The 18,826-nt window shown below is 65.4% G+C and overlaps 1 protein-coding gene across 1 annotated transcript; it reads right to left on the bottom strand.

The window, feature by feature from the left end:
* Positions 1-1,038: 1,038 nt before the first annotated feature.
* Positions 1,039-17,493, bottom strand: CASKIN1 (CASK interacting protein 1). Its single transcript, XM_059415652.1, has 20 exons — positions 17,328-17,493; positions 11,918-11,969; positions 11,712-11,809; positions 11,349-11,494; positions 11,164-11,259; positions 10,913-11,043; positions 10,336-10,444; positions 10,148-10,256; positions 9,964-10,058; positions 9,681-9,798; positions 8,554-8,655; positions 8,373-8,461; positions 8,212-8,296; positions 8,033-8,124; positions 7,108-7,218; positions 6,924-7,025; positions 5,422-5,560; positions 3,308-5,344; positions 2,228-2,654; positions 1,039-1,722 (listed from the first exon to the last, which is right to left on the bottom strand). The coding sequence occupies exons 1-20, from the start codon at positions 17,419-17,421 to the stop codon at positions 1,623-1,625; spliced, it is 4,332 nt and encodes a 1,443-aa protein (XP_059271635.1). The 5' UTR covers positions 17,422-17,493; the 3' UTR covers positions 1,039-1,622.
* Between the last annotated feature and the right edge of the window lie 1,333 nt (positions 17,494-18,826).

The following is an 18,826-nucleotide window of genomic DNA, read 5'->3' as shown; positions in this document are numbered from 1 at the left end:
CCTCTCATCAGCCCTGCGGTGTGGCCCTCTTGGTGACTCCTCACTGCCAGGAACAAGCTAGACCCCCATTCTCCCCAACACACGTCCCCAAGAAGTGAGCCAGGCAGCTCTGTTTTCTGCTGTTTATTGACAGCTGACAGCAGCTCCCTGCTAGGAACCCCCCCTCCCCGCTTGCTAGAGCCCCAGCCTGGGCCGCCCACTGAAGAGAGGCCGGGCGCACCCACCTGGGGAAATACCAGGGCATGACAGTTGGAAGGGGCCCCACACACCCAGATGCCACCTTGGTTGATCCCCTCTGCCCACCCACGTCACAACCGCTGGTTTTCGGCATTTTTTGTTTTGTTTTGTTTTGTTTTTTAAGAAATGTCAAAGTGGTGCCCAACACACGTGGATCAGCAAACACAATAGATGAGGCCAGTCAGTACTTTTTTGGAAAGAGGGGAGAGAGAGAAGAGAGGGCAAGAACGACCACACGACATAGCCTGGGACCATGAGCAGAAGCATCGGAGGGACTTTGGATGGGGGGGCCCTGGGGAGGGAGGGTCAGGCACACCGTCACACGCGCCACACGCACTCTGGCATGCACGCCCTGTGCCCACCGCTCTCACCTGCCTGGCGTGCCCACGTTGCACGCACAGCTCCCCCAAAGCCCAGGCACACCTCCCACCAGCACCCCTGGAGGGCAGGGAGCCCTTCCCACCAGCTCCTCGGTGTGGAGGACACAGCCCAGCAGCGAGCAAGGCACATCCTTCAAGTTCTTCAGATGCAGAGAAGTTAGGAGAGACAGGGAGGGTGGGGAGGCCCTAGCAGAGCATGGACCCTGCCAGACCCCAGCCTCCTGTTTTGTGCTACTGGGCCAGGGGTCCTGGACAGAGGGAGGGAAGGATAGACAGACAGATGACCAGGGCCTCTAACAGCTTTTGTCTTGAGCTAGACTTCAGTGGCCTTACAGTTGGTAAATGGTTTTCTATAGAATCAATAATATTTTTCTTTCTTTAAATATATATTTGTTAAAGTTATACCTTTTAGTTTCTCTGGGGGAATCTGCCTCAGCTCATTCCCAATAAATTAATACTCTCAATAGCTTATATTCTGGGGGGTACAGTGGTGCAGGGGCGCAACCCCAGCCCCAGCCCCTTGTGCTGCGCTGGAGCGGCTGGCAGAAGTCCCCACTGGGCAGTTCTGTGCTGGGCATAGGCCTGTGCTCTGCCACAGATCGGGGAGGGGCCAGAGCGGCTGCCTGCCGGGGGCAGGCCCAGCCTGGGCTCAGGAAAGGGGGCCGGGCCGCCCCTCCTCCACCCCCAGCAGGAGGAGCCCGGCCTGGGCGGGCGGGTGACCCAGCAGTTATTGCACGCGGAGCAGCAGACAGGAACGGGCACCCGCCGGGCAGCAGCGTTCACCCAGAGCCCTTGGGTCCCCTGGCCAGGCCCGGCCGGGCCCAGGCGCAGGCGTTGTGCTTGTGCCAGGGACGGGCAGCATGGGCCCGACCCAGCCCGCCTGGTCCCCGTCGGCTGGCCGCCCTGACCGCTCGCGCTGCGCCCAGAGGTGCCCACCCTGAGGTAAAGGTCAGTGTGCGGGCCGGGACCCGGGCGGCGCGGGCGGTCCCGACGTGAGCGGCCGCGTCACTCCAGCATGGCGTCCAGCTGGTCGGCCAGGTCGTCGAACATGCTGCCGATGTCGTCCAGTATGCTGCCGGTGCTCTTCTCCTCCGCCGACGAGGGGCTGGGGGCAGGCGCGGCGTCAGCGGGCGGCGCGGGCGCGGAACACCCCGCCGGGGCCCCGCCCTCGGCCCCTCTGTCCGGCCCCCGCTACCCTCTGGTCCCCCGACACGGCTCCACCCTGCCCCGCACGGCTCGATCCCCGCCCTCTCCCCGCCGCCGCCGCCCCGGGTCGCTCCCCAGACGACTCGACGCTGTCCCCACCTCACACAGGGAGAGCCCCACCCGGCCATCCAGGGCCCCGCCCCTCGCACGACGCGACCCCGCCCCGCCCATCAAGGCTCGTCCCCGCCCCCGCTGCCCCGGGCCCCGCCCCTCACGGCTCGACTCCCCGGAACCCCACACGGCTTGACCGCGTCCCGCTGCCCCGCTCTACAGGCCGCGACTCCGCCCCTCACGACTCGTCCCCGCCCACGCCGCCCCCGTCGCCCCGCCCTCGACTCCTGCCGGTGCGCCGCAGCCTCGGACCCCACTGCCGGACAGCCCCCCCCGCCCGGGCCCGCACCTACCGTGCGCCCTGCGCGTCCTCCTGCCGGATCTTCTCTTCCACGGCTTGCAGCGCCGCCGCCAGGCACGCGCTCGTCTCCTCCAGCTTCTGGCGGGCGCTGTCTCCAGGCGAGGCGCCGTCGGGCGCGGCGGGGGGCCCGGCGGCGGCGGCGGCGGCGGCGGCGGCAGCGGCGCGCGGAGGCTTGGCGGGCACGTGCAGCGCGGGCGCGCCGGGGGACGGGGGCTTGGCGGGGCTGGCGCTCAGCGAGGGCGGCGTGCTGGCCGGCTTGGCGAGGGCGGTGGGCGGCTGGCGAGCCGGCGAGGGCGCGGGGGACGGGCTGGCACTGCCCGACTGCAGCCCCGCGGTGGCCTTGGCCGGCTTGGGCGCCGTGGGCGGCGGCGGCGGCTTGGGAGACACAGGCGGCGGCGTGCCGTGGGCGCGCTTCACCTCTGCGGGGAGGAGGAGACTCGCACCGGAGTGGGACAGAGGGAGGCGGCGCTACGCGCGCGCGGCGCTTCCCGCCAGGACCCCTGCGGCAGCGCCGCTCCTGGTCCCCCGCCCCGGAGAAGCCGGCCGCTGCCCCTCTGACCCTTGGTTCCTCGCAGCCGCCAGGCGGCGCGCTTCGCTATGCATACCTGCCAGCGCCACCGTTTCCAGACCCCTCCCCGTCCGCCCCCTACGCCGGACCCGCATCAGGTGTGGCCTGCCTCAATCACTGGCCCTTGGGTTGCTTGAATACCACAGGGCCTCTGCACCTCTGATCCTTCTGCTTGGAAGCCCGCTCCCTCCCTCTACTGCTGGGGTCGGTCTCCAGCCTGGTCAGAGATCTCGGTGATCCAGCCTGGTGCACCTGACCTCCCTCCACAGGTGCGGTTATCCACGGGTTTCTGTGCCTCCTTCACTGAGCAAAGGAATGAACATCCACCCTCCTCCCAGTTCTGGGCCAGCAGAGTTGTCCAGTGGGTGAGTGGATGAGAGGGTCTGAGGACACTTTCCCACCCCATTCCACCTGGCTTGCTCAAATCCAAGAAGAGGAAAACCCCTCAGACCATGCAGTGGGGAGGTGGGGAGGGACCCTTCTCCAGCTGGCTCCTTCACCTACCTGGGCTACCAGGACCTGGCAGCGGCACCTTCTTGGAGGCAGGCGTCGGTGAGCCCTGGATCTTGGGCACCGGCTGAGCCAGCACGGGTTTGGGAGAGACTGGCGGCTTCACTGGCTTCCGGGTATCAGTGTCAGGCGGGGGCAGGGGGGGAAGGTGCAACAGGTCGGACGGTGGTGGTTCTGCAGGTGGGGGTGGTGGGGGCAGTTCAGGGGGCCCAGCCTGCTCCGAGGTGGGTCTGCGGCGCACGGTGCCTGTGCCATTCTGGTACACGGACAGTGGCGGGGGTGGCTCGGGACCTGCCTCCCGCTCCTTGGCCTTGGGCCGGCGCTTGACTGTGTCAGACTCAGTCAGGATGAACTTGACGTTCTCCTGCTGGCTCTGCTTGGCTCGGATGCGCCTTTTGAGCGTGGCACTGGCCTCCACCCGGGCCAGGGGCGGGCCCTCCGCACTTGCCTCACCCTTGGCTGGGCCTCGAGACCGCTGCCGGGTGGCACCGTCCTCCACGAAGTGGCCGTGATCTGCGGGCCCCCCTGACTCCCCAGGCCCCCGGCGGGCAGTGGCCAGAAGTCCCGTCACAGGCCCGCTGAGCGTGCGACGCCGGTTCACTACCTCACCGTCAGGCCCGATGGCTTCCTTGTGCTTCACGGAGGCCAGCACTGTGGCAACCCGGCCTGGCTCCGGGCTGGCAGGGCGAGGTGTGGGGTGGCCCTCCGGGGGCCTGCGGGCCGCACGGCCCCCACCCCCAATGGAGGACAGCTCTAGCATGGCTGCGATGCTCTTCACGCTGCCGGCGCTGCCTGTGTCCACGCTGCCAGCCAGATCACTAGCCCGCCGGCGCTGTGCCCGCACCCCCAGCCGGCCCTCCTCGGTCCCAGCCCCCTCTGTCTCAGCATCCGGGGCCGACTCATCGGCCAGGTTGGCGCTGGCCATGGCTGAGCTGGAACGCTTGGGGGGGGGCGGGGGGGGGCCCTTCTTCCGGGGCCGCACAGCGAAGGACTGGCTGCGGTTGACGTTCTTGTCAGTGCCGGCGGGCGCTCGCACCGAGTGGCTCCGGCCCACACGCCGCTGGACTGTGGCATAGGGCCCCGCGGCCGCTGGCACCAACAGCTCGTCCCGCTCTGGCTCGCTATCGGATGCTGCATAGCGGTTCAGGCTGTGGGCGCGCTTCTTGGGCCGCCCTGGCTCCGCATCGGCCTCCGGAGGCAGGCACAGCATGGGCACGGGCGGGGGTACAGCCGCAGGGGCAGGCCCGGGAGCCGTGGGCCCAGCATCGCTCTCCACCGGCTGGGGGAGCACGTAGGCAAAGCCACGGTGTGTGGGCGACTGGGGCAGTGAGCGGGGTGACATAGGCCGCTCTGTTGGTGGCAGCAGCTGTGGAGTGGGCTTCACCTTGGCTGTGGCTGGGGTGGGACCGTGAGGCCCCCCCAGGGCCTGAGGAGACCCTGGCTGGGCTTTAGTGGGCGTCTGGGGGGGCGTGAAGTGGCTGCCCCCCGGCGGAAGGACCTGCCGTGGCTTGCCTGGCACCGGGGGTACGCTGGCCCGCTTGACGCTGTGGCCGTGGCGGCTGGGCCGGCTCTCCTTGGGAGGGGTGCCGGGAGCCGGCCCCTCATCCAGCAGGTACTCCTGGCTCCGTGACATGGGGCTGCCAGGCCCGGGAGGCCCATCACCCAGGAGCTCCTGAGAGCTGCTTATGTGCCGTGCCTGTCCACCCAGGCTGGGCTCTGGCCGCATGGAGGCCCTCGGCGTGGGGGGCAGGTGATTGGAGGGCTTCTCGGCAGTGGTGGTGGTAGCGCCCTCTGCCGGGCCGGTCATGGCAGCCTGCAGCTCGCCACTGAGCTCGCTGTCCTGGAAGGTGGTCATCTTAGGAGACTGGCACTCAGCAGGGGCTGGCTCCGCTGGGGTTGGCGACTCAATGGCCATGACTTCAAGCGACTGCGGGGCCTTCCGGCGCAGGGGTCCCCCCTCGTACTTGGCGTACTCTGCCTTCTGTAGTTCCGCCAGTTTCCTCACCGCCAGCATCAGCTTCTTCTGGTGTCCTGAGTGGGGCACGGGGCCAGTCAGGCCCAGGACGGGGGCAGGGACTGGGAGATGGAGGGAGGGGCCCGCGCCTCACCCAGCTTGGTGATGCCAATCTCCTGCAAGTCCTCCCAGGTGATGTCAGTGATGAAGTCAATGTTCTCGTAGCCGTTGTCCACCAGCACCTTGTAGTACTGGGCCAGGCCGATCATGGACAACCACACCGCCAGGTTCGCCTATGGAGCAGGAGGACACCAAGGGCAGCCCAAGCTGGTGGGCCACACCCTGCTCGCTGCTCCGAGCTTTCAGGGGTAGGGGCACCGGGCCAGCCTGGCACAGACAGACAGAAGGACAAAATGGACAGGCCAGATGTGTCAGCTTTGGAGATAGCGCGACCTCAGTAGGAGCCCAAGGCCAGCTCACGTGCCTGTGCGGACACACGCGAACACACATACACACAGGGACGACCCTATCCTCAGGACACCATTGGGGGGAGGGGAAACACATGTTCTCTCACCTGCCAAGGCAGCCACGGGGATAGCATCCAGGGGACACGACTTGCAACATCACGGACACAGACATACGGCACCATCGGCCAGAAACACACACACACACACACACACTTGCAGCCCGCATCCCAGCCATACACGGGCACCGACACCCTCCATGTAACGCTCACGCCCATTTCCACACTCATGCTGGGCACTGGTCACATAGCCACAGCACACACGCACGGAAACACCCACAATGCTCTTCACCCAGAGCCACCTGTCCACTCTTGTGGCTGGACACCTCTCACCCACCAGCACACAGCACACTTGGTTCCCCCCAGGTGCACAGAGCAGTATGAGGCCCGTGGGACAGGGACGTGCTCATTGGGAGCACCCCCGAGCCGCCGACTGAGTGGGCTGAGGCAGGCCAGGAGAGCAGGAACACACTTGTCATCAGCCCACAGCCCCAGGCCCTTCGGGGGGCAGGGGGCTCTCTCCTAGAACTCGGCGCGGGGCTCCCAGGCAGCATAGATGCAACCGGCCTCAGGCCTGGCTTCCCCAGCCCCAGACCCTGTCACAGCACACAGGTGAGTGCTGGGGCTGGCACAGCCCGCAGTCTGTGTGGGTGTCCGCTGTCCACACAGCTGGCACATGCCGCTCTAAGTGTGGGGGTGGGTGTGCACGCGTCAACAGGCGCCTCAACTACGTTTGGTGCACGTGTGCTGTCTGTGTACATGAAGCAGACACACATGCCCCCATGCACAGCCTGGATGCATCCAGCCCTTCCTGTCCACATGGGGTCCTCTATGGGGTCTGGGTGCGCACACAGTGGGCAGCGCTGCCAACTGCCACATGGTGTGGCTGTGTGGCTGCCTAAGGTGGAAGGGGCCCAGGCACTGCCGAGGGACACCTGCCTGGCTTCAGGCTCCCCTTGCCCTGACAAGGTTTCCTGGCCTGGAGGCTGCCATCCCTGCTCCTGCCCCGGGAAGGCTGGCTCCAGTGCCCGTGACGGACAGAGGGTGGATGAGAGCTGTAGCCAGGGAAGCAGTCAGTCTGTCTGTCTGTCTGAGCGCCCCGGGCACAGCCACTGGGGTGCAGGAAGCCTTACGGGTTTGTGCTCAGGCAGCCAGTCAGGGATGCTCAGGCCGCTGATCTCCGCGGTGATCTTCTTCCGATGACCTGGCTTGGTGACCCCAATGGCCGTGAGGTCCTAGGTAGAGGAGAGGCCCATGAGCGGGAGGCCAGGGCCTGAGCTCAGTCACAGCCCTGTTGCCAGCCTCTGGGCGCCTCACCTCCGGAGTCATGCGGCTGATGGTGGGCAGGTCATAGCCAGCGCCGACGAAGTTGGGGGCGTAGAGCTGCAGCTGGAACGTGGAGAGCCACTGGCTCACGGCCTCGGCGCTCTGGAAGACACAAGGCAGCCGCTGCAGGCTCGCCCGCCAGCCGTGCACCCCGGCCACCGGGCCAGGTCCTCCTCCGCTCGGCCACTGGCTGTTCAGTCTGCTGTCCGCTGCTCCCCTTTGTAGCCGGGCCCTGGGGACAGCTTGACCCCGGAGTTCCTCCTCTCGCTGTGCTCCCGGATGCCGCCGCCGCCAGCTCTGTCGGCTATCCCGCCTCCTCCCATGATCTCCAGCAGAAGGGTCCGGCTGCCGTCCGAGCCGCAGGCTTGCCCGTCCCCTCCCCGCCTCCCTGTCCCTGCACCAGGGACACCCTGCGGTGCCCCCACTAGAGGGGCTGGGGGCGGGAGGTGGGGCTCGGGAATGCAGCTGCAGACGGTGCGGCTCGGAGGAACCCCTCCACTCCTGAGCAGGCGGGCTCTGTCCAGAGGTGTGGGAGGACACAGCCAGCCGCTCGCACCTTCCCAGCACAGGGGCCCTTCTCAGCCCTACACACACCTGGTCTTGCCTCACACCCATTCCTCAGGCACACGCACCCACGCGCGCGCGCGCACACACACACACACACACAGGCGCACGTGCCCGGCTCGCTGTCACCACCCACACGCAGGCACAGCCCTTGCTCACCTCACACCCACGTCACACTTCCCGGACACACCAGCTCACACACACGACCCACGCAAGAGACAACACCTACACACACAGACTGACAGACGGACAGAAGTACGGGCCTGGCCTGTCAAGGGCCCCCAGCCACACAGTGGCCTGACCAAGCAGGCTGCCCGGGAGCCCCTCCCCGCGGCCAGCCCGGGCCCTGTACCTTGCCCTCCGATGCCGGCTCCAGCTTCCTGGGGGGCTGCTCGCCGAACACCTGCCCGGCGTGGGCCGCTGGAGGCGGGGCCCGGGTGGCACCTGGAGAGGAGAAGGTGTGGTGGGGCAGGGGCTGCTCAGGGGGGCCGCCTCCTGGCCAGGTGGGTGGTGTTGCCTCCTTGCTCTTACCTGCGGAGCCTTCTGGAGGCTTGACGGGGCTATCCCCGGGGCTGGACTCGGAGACAGACTTCTGGGAGAGCACTGTTGCCAGGAGCTACAACCCAGATAGGCAGGCTGGCCGGCGCTGCTCGGTGCCCCGGCCGCCCCAACCCTCCCCCCAGACCACCTACCTTGACCCCTTCAGAGCCTGCATGCAGGGTGTGGCCCCCACCGCCTCTGGCTCCGGCCACGCTGCTCAAGCTGCCACTACGGTCCCCGCCTGTGGACATGAGGGACCCTGTCAGCATGTACTGGCCCGGCCCTACCCCAGGAGACGCCTCCCGCCCTGACCTCCAGAGCTCCCCCACTTACCTGCAAAAGGCTTCCGCAGCACCCAGATCTCTTCAGGGGGTGCCGAGGGCCCTGACGAACTGCCCGCCTGCGATGGGCTTGGTTCAGCGCCGGCTCGAGGACCTGTAGGCCAAGTATAGCCTCCCTGTATCTTGAACCAGCCATGCCTGTGGACCGGACATGGCAAGGGGTGCCCCCGGCCTGGCCCCAGAGCCTGGGCAGAGCAGAAGCCCCTCAGGTCAGTACTGCAGCCTCCTCTGGCCCCCGCTGTCTCCAAGGCGCTGAGAGAGCCTCAGAAGTCCCCTCCCCACCCTAGATGTTTGAGAGCAGGACACCCTGGCAAGAGGGCCGAGGCCAGGCTGTCACGCCGGTGGCCCTGTGGCCCTGGGTGGGGGGTGGGGAGCAGAGAGGGTGTACCCCCTCTTCACCAGGAGAGCAGGGAGAGGCAAGAAGTCCCCAAAAGCCTAGATGACCCTGGGTGGGCTGGCCATGACTCCTCACCGGCCCCCCTCTGTCCCCTCAACTCACCTGTCGTTGTCCACACACATCCCCTCTAGGAGGTAAACCATCTCGCAGACCCCCTGCCTGAAAGCAATCCATGCCCTGTGGCCTTGCCCTGAATCCCCCTTCCTCACTCCAGCTGGCCATGCTATACTGGCCTCCTTTGGGGCCCTGACACCATGTTTTCTTCTGCCCCAGTGCCTTTGCATATGTCATTCCTGCCGTCTGGGTGCTCTGCCTGGGGCTAGCCCCTCCCACTTTGTAGTGTCTTCTCTGAGCACCCTGTCTTAAAAGCAGGTCTCCATGCGATAGGTGAATCACCGAATGTTACCCGAAACTAATAAAAATAAATAAAAAGCAGGCCTCCACCCACACCGCTTATGCCATTAGTGGGCACGTTTGCTGGCGCATTTACTACACTGCCCCCTGCTCCCCTCCCTCCTTCAGTGTGAGCTTGAGAGCAAGAGTGCCACCCACCTGGATCCCTGTCTACTCCTAGCGGCTGGTGGGCACCGCCTAGTAAAGAAACGAGGGCCTTGGTGTGGGGACGCCAACAAGACAGCTGGCAGGATCCCACTCGGGGCCCCCCAACCAGCAGTGACCTTGCTTTCTTCTGGTCCCCAAGCCCAGGCCTGGGTGGGACTTGCCTGCTCGTTTCACAATGGCCTCGCCCAGGGACGATGGAAAGTAGCCCACCCGGTCATTGCCTGTCCGGTTGTCATGGATACAGCCCTTCCACCGGCCATCCGGATGCTGCTCGAGGACCTGGCCAGATGAGGTGAGAGAGCATGCTCAGGGAGATACTCCTCCAGGTCCAGCTCCAGTGGGTGGGTAACCTGGGCCTCCCTTCCAGGACCCCAGACCACGGGTGTGGGGTGAGCACACGGGGTCCTGCCTGTCCTCCCTCCTGCAGCCCCAGGCTGGCCTTACCGTGATGATGTCCCCAGCTTTCACATTGAGACTGGTCAGGTCGTAATTATTGCAATAATCCTTGGTTGCCCGGACCTGCAGGGCTGCCGAGGCCTCTGGGGACACAGGAAGCAGAGCCCCAAGTCCTGGGAGCTGGCCTGGCCAGGGCCCCCACTTCAGCGCCCAGCCCTGGCCCCAGGCCCACCTCGTAGCAGCTGCTTGATCTCCTTGCTGGCCTGGGACGTGGTGAACTGGTGCACGATGTCCAGGGCCGTCTGGCTGTAGGTGTTCCTCACATGGGCATTAATCCCATTCTGTATGTGCCAGAGGGGGTGGCCCGTCAGGAGACCCCATGCTCCCACCAGCCCCCGCCCCCTCGGCCCCCTGACTCACATCCAGCAGAAGCCGAACCACTTCTGTCTTCCCACAGAGTGCGGCTTCGTGCAGGGCCGTGCCGGCCTTGGTCTGGCGGTTAATGTCGATGCCAGCTTGGAGGAGGAGTCTGGAAGGAAGGAGGGCGGGCGGGCGGAAGCAGGCAGCCCCTTCCATCCCACCGTGCCTGCCGGGCCCCCATGCCCAGGACCGCCCTGCCCAATGACACAGTGTGTGACAGTGACTGAGCATTTGTGGAAGTGCTGGCCCCTCCTCCTGGGGGGCCCCCACACTGACAGGAACTGCTGTCGGGTCATCCTAGCACAGCCACAGCTGGGATGCCCACTTTACAGAGGGGAAAACTGAGTCTCAGAAATGGTAAGTGTCTCCACAAGATTGCCCAGCATGTGGCGGGACCCCAACAGAGCCCGGGCCTGGGGCTGTAGCCATGGTCCATTCCCCAGCCCCCTCCAAGGCACCCTTTTCTGGGTGGGGCCAGGCAGCCTGACCACATCCCATGGCTTAGGACATCACTGCGGGAGCATGAAGTCTGCAGCCGGGTCCACCCGCCACCCACCGGCCCCGCACACGGCCATACCTGATGATGTCAATGTGGCCGTTTTTGGCCGCCAGGTGCAGGGGGCTGGTGCCGTTGGGGTCCGTGGCGTCCCCCGGCCGGGGCTCCAGCAAGGCCGCACACATGTTGCTACTCAGGAGCAACTGGACCACCTTGAGAGAGGGGGGCCCAGGGGCGGGGCAGGGGGTCACGGGGGCGTCTCCCCATTGCCACCGCTCCTGGGGGGCAGCCGGGGCCAACAGAGCCCCACGTGGCACTCTGGAGAGACTTACCCCAACGCGGCCGAACTCACAGGCCAGGTCCAGAGGCGTCTTCCCCGAGTTGTCCACCATGCACGGGTTGGACTGGTGCTGCAGCAGCATCTCTGACTACGGGGCCACGGCACGTAGTCAGCACCCCCCGATGGCTGTGGGGCTCATGCCGCCCCAGCACCCCACCCCCCGGGGGTGTCCCTTACCACGTCGTAGTGGCCGTGCTGGGCCGCCAGGTGCAGAGGGATATGGCCCTCGTCCGATGGGATGTTCACCGCTGAGCCCGCCTTCAGCACCAGCTTCATGGGCTCCTTCCGCCCCTGCCAGGCTGCGTAGTGCAGTGGCCGCATGCCTGGGCACAGGCAGGGGTGGGGTGGGGGCTGTTGGGAGCTGGCCCTTGACCCTGCACCCATGCCCGGCCTGCAGGGCGCTGAGCCCAGGACAAGCCCCCTCGACCCACAGGGAGACTCTGGTCTGGAGCTTCTGCCTCGGGAGCCTCTCCATCTCTAGGGACTCTGCCCCGGCCCTCGACCCCCTGACCCTGCTCTGAGGTCCCTGGCCGGCCTTGCCTTTGTTGTCCTTGATGTCCACAGCAGCCTGGGCCTCCAGCAGCAGGGTGATCAGCTCTGTGTTGCCATTCAGGGCTGCATGGTGCAGGGCAGAGAACCTGGGGCAGGGATGGACACGCATGGGTAAGGAGCCCGGCAACCCAGCCTTCCACAGCACCCCCGCCCGCACCCCATGCTAGCTTGGTATTCCCTGTCTGAAAACTCACCCGTCAGGGTCCTGAAAGTTGACATTGATCTTCTTGGTGGAGCCCAGGAGCTCTAGTGGGGGTGGGAGAGAGACAGTGAGGGGGGCTCCGGCCAGCCCCTGTGGGCACCGGACCCCAGAGCCAAAGCTGTCTTCAGTCTTTAATCAAGAAACACTTGGTTATGGGACGCCTGGGTGGCTCAGTGGGTTAAGCCACTGCCTTCGGCTCAGGTCATGATCTCAGGGTCCTGGGATCGAGTCCCGCATCGGGCTCTCTGCTCAGCCGGGAGCCTGCTTCCCTCTCTCTCTCTCTCTATCTGCCTCTCCATCTACTTGTGATTCCTCTCTGTCAAATAAATAAATAAAACCTTTAAAAAAAAAAAAAAAAAAGAAAAGAAACACTTGGTTCGTTCAGCTCCATCCCCTGAGCTCAGCTTTTGGACCCCGGCTTTCCACCGAACGAAGGGGTTGGCAAGTTCAGAGAGCCAAGGGCTCTGGGCCTGTCCCCACATGAGGACGGAAGCCAGAGCCGTGCACCCACACAGACACACACACTCATGTGCACACGCACCCCCTCCTCGGGGACGCTGGCGAAGCACCTGCTGGTGGCGGGAGAGAGCCGGCACAATCTGTTTCTCAGAAGGACCCAGATGGGGCCGGGGGTGGCCTGGGAAGGCTGGAACACCCGGAAATTGGGGTATCTCTGGGGAAAGATCTGCATATTCAGGGTGCAGCCTCCCCCCAGTCTGAGCCCTGGGCTTGCCCATGTGGCTGAGTCCCGCCTGGTGGGGCAGGAAGGGGAGGCAGGCGGGTGGGCTGGTGGCCCTGCGTGACCACACTGGAACGGCCACCACATCTCTGGGGGCCCATCTGGGTCCTGGGATCAGTCTGCCCGAAGCCCGAAGGGCCCAAGCCCTCCCTTTGCGGCCCTTTTCCTCCTGGGCCTCCCCGGTCTTGGCCTCCCCCAGCTGACTGCTGGAGGAGGAGAGCCCCCCGACGCCCTCCCTGTGGGCTCGGGGCCAGCCGGACTCAGGCCAAGCCCCTGCCTGTCTGGGCCATGGTTACATAACCCATTTGTGGGTCAGTCACACTGTGAGGGAGGGGCCGGCAGGACAGAAGCCCCTTTGTCCAGGCCTAGGACGGGGTGGGGGTGGGGGGTCCCTGAGAGCAGGAACCCAAGGGAGTCACAGAGGGGCTAATCCAGGACCTGCTGGGTGACCCACAGCATCCTGAGCAGCTCCACCCTCAGCCCCGATGGCCCACAAAGCCCACGAAGGCAGATGGACCTGAGTTCAAACTCGCACTGGGCCCTTACTAGCCCTATGGCCTTGGTCTTGAGCTCAAAGGGGGCTAAAGGGGCCAGCCTCATAGGCCTAAGGGCGTGTCCACCGTTAGAGCATGAAGGGTCTGGCACGGAGTCCATCAGTAAGCCGCGGCTACCAATATTAGCTCTGTGGGACTCCCACCCCACCCCTCTGTGAGGGGCTCCTCACGCACAGGGCAGGGCAGACGCTTCTCCACATCCCACCCCTTCCCTCTCCTCACTTTGCTGGCCCTGACGTCCATCTGAGGGGGCAGCAATGCCACCCTTCCCTCAGTGATCCAGGCCAAAACCTCGGAGTCAGCCCTGAAAGTAGCTTAAAGCGTCTCCATCAGCAAATCCTATTGGTTCTTCGTTCAAGACCATCTCAAGGCATACTCGGAATCCTACCACTTCCCACCTTTCCAGGGTGTCCCCACCCTGACCAGGCCAGCCTCTCCTGAAGGATCACTGCCATCACTTCCCTACCAGCATCCTTGCTTCTGCCCTGCCCCTTGGTCTGTCCTCCATACCTCTGAGGTCAGGGGGACCCTGTGAGAATATGAGTCAGATCCCAGAGCCACCCCTCCCTCTTCTGAAAACCCCCCAACAGCTCCCATGTCGTGGGGGCTGAGGGCCAGCCCTGGACAATGGCCCTATAAGACAGAGCCCTCCTGCATCACTTTGACTCTCTCATCACCCGTCTTCCAGCCACATAAGCCTCCTTGATGATGCTCCCACACACCAGCCGCCCCTGCCACAGGGCCTTTGCACATGCTGTGTATATGTGTGGGATGCTGTTCTTCCCCCAGTTATCCCCATGGCTCCCTCCCTCATGTCCTTCAGGACTTCATCCACGTCACCTGCTCCGAGGAGTCCCGCTGGGCTCCCCATATAGAACGGCAACCCCATCCTGTCCTGTGTCTGCTGCATTTCTCTCTCCTGCTCTTGTCACTACCATTTATCTTGGCTGTTGTCCATCTCTATCACTAAAGTACAGGCTCCAAAAGGATGAGGGTTTTTAAAAATCTATTTTGCTCGCTGTTGTCTTTGGTGGCTGAAACAGAACTGTGCACCTACAAGATGTGGGGCAAATGGTCCTGAACTGATATCCCCGACCCCCTACATTGCTGTCCTGGAGCGCCCCCTCCCCAACCAGGGCCAGCTGGTCTCCCCCCAGAGTAACTCTGCCCAGCTCTGATGTTTGCTGCCACTTCTTGTTAGTTCCCCCACCCCTAGCATGGCCACGGCTGCTGGCACTAACATTTTAGAGAGGCTAGAGGTCAAGACCCAGGACCACGCACAGACACCAGTGGGGAGATGGAGTCTCCATCCAGAAGACTACTCGCTACACAAGGTGGGGGTCTCATGAGGTCATCTCACCCACTCCCTGCTGCAGGTCTCCTCAGAGAAGAAAGTGGAGGGGAGCCTGAGATCTTGGAGCCCCCCCCCAATTCGCAGGGGGGACCCTGGGTTCCCAGGGAGACAGGTACTCTGAATGAAGCTGGAGCAGGCATGGCCAGAGGGGTCTGAGCAGGGAGTGGGGAAGGGGGTATCGATGCGACGACAAGTGGGAACCAAGATGAAGTCCCCAGAAACCCCTCCCAGGAGCCCCTTTCTCTTCCACAAGGGCACTAGGTCCTGCAGCTACCACGTGGGTAATGAGCATAGACTTCATCTCCACCCCACCCCACATGGTGGGCTCTCCCAGCTCCTGTCACTCAGTCCTCTAACCGCTTTCCTGGGACCATCCTGCCTCTGAGGTCAGCCCCAAACTCCAGGCTGCAGAGGCCCTGGGGGAGCTGGCCTCAGCCCCTCTCCCACCCTGCCCTTGTGGTCTCCCTCTACGCCCTGCCCAGAGGCTCCTCCAACCACAGAAGCCCCTGGTCCGCCGGCCCACAGAGCCACGTCTGTCTCCTGTAGGGATGTGGTCCTGGCCTCTGTTGGCAGCACATGGCAGGGCACTCCCTCAGCCTCCCTAGGGCAGGCCCGGAGCTCTGGGCCTGACGCTGCAAGGGAAGCATTAGTGGGCCAAGGTGAGAGGACGCAGGCGCGCTGGTCTGTAGGTTGCTGTGAATTCGGGGTAGGGGACGTGGGGCCAGAAAAAAGGGCAGACGTCCCTGCTCAGCAGGAGGCCAGGCCCACCCTGGGAAGCTCCCTCCAGAGCAGTGTCTATCAAGGACAGCGGCCAAGGGTCCCAGTGCCCGAGCACGCATGACAGGAGAGGACCCCTTTGAGGCGGGATGGCAGGGCTGACCGACCCCAGAGCAACACTCAGGGGGTGGTGTGGCGGGAGGGTGCGAGTAGGGGGTGGAGGTCATGGAAACATGAGTCATGGGAAGCCGTCCGGAGTCTGGCTGGTGGGGGGGTGCCTGAGAGAGCACCACTGGGTGCCCCCCATCCCATGGCCCAAACTCCAGCTGCACTTTGCTGAATCAAAATACATCTTACTCCAAAGCAGGCCAGTGTTGCCATGACAACTGAGCTAATTCATGGAGGGATTTCTCTGTCTGACTTATTATGCCCGCCCCTGTGAGTCAGAGGGCCCAGATACGGGGGCCAGGGCAGGTGTCTCTCCCAGAAAGCAGACCAGGCAGGGACAAATGCCAAGTTTCAGGTGGACACCCGGGTAAAGGGACAAGTCCCTACACCACCCCAGGATGACTGAACCGGATGCCCCACTTCCCTGGAAACCCATCCCGGGCTGCCTCAGGAAACAGTCCAAGTCAGCACTTCCTGAGGACTTAAGAAAGGCCTGGACTTCCTGTGTGTTTTCCCGTGTTCTTCCAGCAATGCTATGAGGCAGGGACCCCAAGTGTCCCCATCCTACAGGTGAGGAGACTGAGGCCTGGAGAGCTGGAGTCAGCGGTACCCAAGGTCCCATGGCCACTAGGTGGAAACCGTCACCTAGCCTTCCACCTCTCAATCCCTCCACCTGCTTTCAAGGCTCAGCTACGTACCTCTGCCTGGAAGCCCTCCCTTTTTGAGCCCTGAGGCCCTGATGCCAGCTCCAGCTGGCAGACCAGCCCTGGGCCCCAGTGTGGAAGGCAGAGCCAGCCTGTATCTGGGACCCCAAAAGGTTCTGGAACCGCACGGAGCAGACGGGGCTGCAGCGGGAGGAGTCCTCCTGCTGCTCAAGGACCTGCCGGGGGGCCACCAGCCCCAAGGCCAGCTCGGTTCTCAGCACGCTTCCTGGAGAAAGGGGAGGGGCCTCCCTGGGTTACCTAGAGTCTCTGGGGGTGGGGTGGGGCATGGGGCACCCTGACCCCACGTGCCATCCTGTGGAGCCCTGTCTGTGCCCGCACAGGTGCCCCGACACACTGACACGGCCATACGTGCGCAGCCGCACACGCAGCTGGTCCACACACCCATCCATCCATCTCCAGGGGCCCCGGGGGAGGCTCTGGGCTGAGCTGGGATGAGTGCTGGGATCAGGACTCCAAGCTCCCAACCCTTCCCAGGGGCCCTCACCAGCGCAAGCTCAGGATGGCTAGTGGGAGCCCCCTCCCCCCTCCTCCCCAGCCCCTTTCCGGGCAGGGAAGCCAGAGAGGACCAGAGTCTGTGGCAGGGTCTACACCTGCCTGGAGCCCAGCCTGCCCTGGGCTGGGCGACCTTGGGCCTCTGCTCCCCTATGAGTAAATGGCCCCCAGCCGGCCATGCCTGGGCAGCCACACCCCCAGCATGGTCCTGCCCCCCATTCCCTGCAAAGCGTGTTATTAAACATGGGGCGTGGAGGGGGTCTGACAGGGACCGGCAGCCCTGTGGTCGCCCCTCACCGCCAGGCCCCCCTCCCTCTCTCCACGGTGGAGAAGGGGGGTCGGCATCCGCCTCGCCCTTTGACAGTCCAACAGAGCCCTCCAGCTGTCAGCCCGTAGCCCGGGAAGGGAGGGGGACACCCGCGGCCAGGTGACGTTCTGGGGGCGCTGGCTGGGGGGCTCCGGGCGCTCGGAGCCGCCCCTCCTCTGGCGCCGGGGGCGGGGAGGAGACCGAGGGTCTGGACGCTGCTGGCTCCGCCCCGCCCCCAGGGACCCGACAGCATCCCCCCCCTCGCCGCCCCGCGCCCGGAGGGATGTCGGGGGGGGGGGGATCGGCGCCCGCGGGGCCCCCGCCCGCCCGCGCCCCCCGCACTCACTGGCCTTCCCGGGCCGCGGCCTCTGCAGCAGCCTCTGCGCGGTCCCCACGTCCTCCGCCTTCACCGCCTGCACCAGCTCTTGCTCCTTCCCCATGGCGCGGCCGGGCCGCAGCGACGCGGCTGCGCTCCGTGCGCTCGGCGCGGCTCAGAGGCGGCGGCGGCGGCCCCGCGGCCCCGGCCGCATCCTCCTGCCTCCCCCGCCGCCTCCGCCGCCGCCCGCTCCCCGCGCCGTCCTCGGGCTCGGGCTCGGGCTCGGGCTCGGGTTCGGGTTCGGGCTCGGGCTCGGGCTCGGGCTCGGGCTCGGGCTCGGACTCGGGCTCCCGGCGCTGAGGGGCGGGGAGCGCGTCACGGGCGGGGGGCGGCCCAGGGCGGGGGCGCGGCACCTGGCGCCGCCTCCCGGACGCCTGGGTCCCCCTCCTGCGGCCGCTGACCTCCGTCCGCCCGCGCCGGCCGCGCGCCCGGCTCCTTGGCTCCGCCCCTACACCGGGCCCCGTGCTCCCGAGACGCCCCCTCCCCACGTGCGGGCCGCGCCGGCCGGGCGGGCCTCTGCCGACAGCAGGCGGCCCGGGGCGACCGCCAGGGGCCGGGGACGGCAGCCGCCGGGGTGGGGGCTGGACACGGAGCCCGGGCACGGCGGCGGCGCGAGGCTGAGCCTGAGAGAGGCTTCCAGAGGCTGCGGGACCCAAGGGGGAGGGACTCGGAGGCAGTGGGCGGGCGGGGACCCGGGCGCCGAGAGACCCGTGCACCCGCGGCGGCACGGGAGCCGGCCTGCCAGAGGCTGTCAGACATTTCTGGCCCGTGGTTCCCGTGGGAGGTGTCGAGGGATTGTGAAGAGGAATCTCCCAATAATGAATTCGGTGTCAGGGAACCCGCACCCCCACCCCCAACTGCTGCTTCTTCCCGTGCAGCCTCGGCTCTCTCCATAAACAATACAGGGCAACAGCTCCCTGCCCCCCAGCCTCAACCTGAACCTAACCCCACTGCCGTCCCCCAGCATCAACTGGGGTGCAGCCCCACACACCTACCACATATAGGGGCTCTATCCCCATCCCCAGCACCCATGGGGTCACAGTCTTGCCCAGCACCCACCTGATCCCCGCCAAGTCTGTTAACCCTCCAGCCTCCAGCGACAGACCCTGGGAGCCCTGGGACAGGACAGTCTTGCTCCACAAACACTGACCAGCCCCCCACGCCCTCTTGCGCCCCTGCCTGCCCCACACGCAGGTATGAGTGCGCCCACACATGTACACATGCACAGAGGTCGCACCCCCTGACCTGGGCACAGTCTGGGCACCCTTGTCGAGGCTGCAGTATCCTACAGAGAGATGGGTTGGGGTCTGAGTCCCAGGTCAGGCTCACTCTCCTCATCGCAGGATGGGCAGATCACCACCTTTCCAGATAAGACCTGTCAAGAGTTTTCGGAGGGGTCTGCACATATGATGGCCTAACACTCCTCTTCCTACAGCCAGACCATCAAGCAGGTGCAGGAGGAAGATGGC

The sequence above is a fragment of the Mustela nigripes genome, chromosome 11 (assembly GCF_022355385.1).
Source record: "Mustela nigripes isolate SB6536 chromosome 11, MUSNIG.SB6536, whole genome shotgun sequence".
NCBI lineage: Eukaryota > Metazoa > Chordata > Mammalia > Carnivora > Mustelidae > Mustela > Mustela nigripes.
This window is presented reverse-complemented; position numbering and strand designations above follow the sequence as displayed.

Coding starts and splice junctions, on each gene's coding strand:
- CASKIN1 (XM_059415652.1), bottom strand. CDS start 17,421: ATGGGGAAGGAGCAAGAGCTGGTGCAGGCGGTGAAGGCGGAGGACGTG. Junction 11,970..17,327: donor GCCGCGGCCCGGGAAGGCCA/GTGAGTGCGGGG, acceptor CACCCCCACTAG/AGCTCCTGGGCTCCACCAAG. Junction 10,257..10,335: donor TGGTTCGGCTTCTGCTGGAT/GTGAGTCAGGGG, acceptor TGGCACATACAG/AATGGGATTAATGCCCATGT.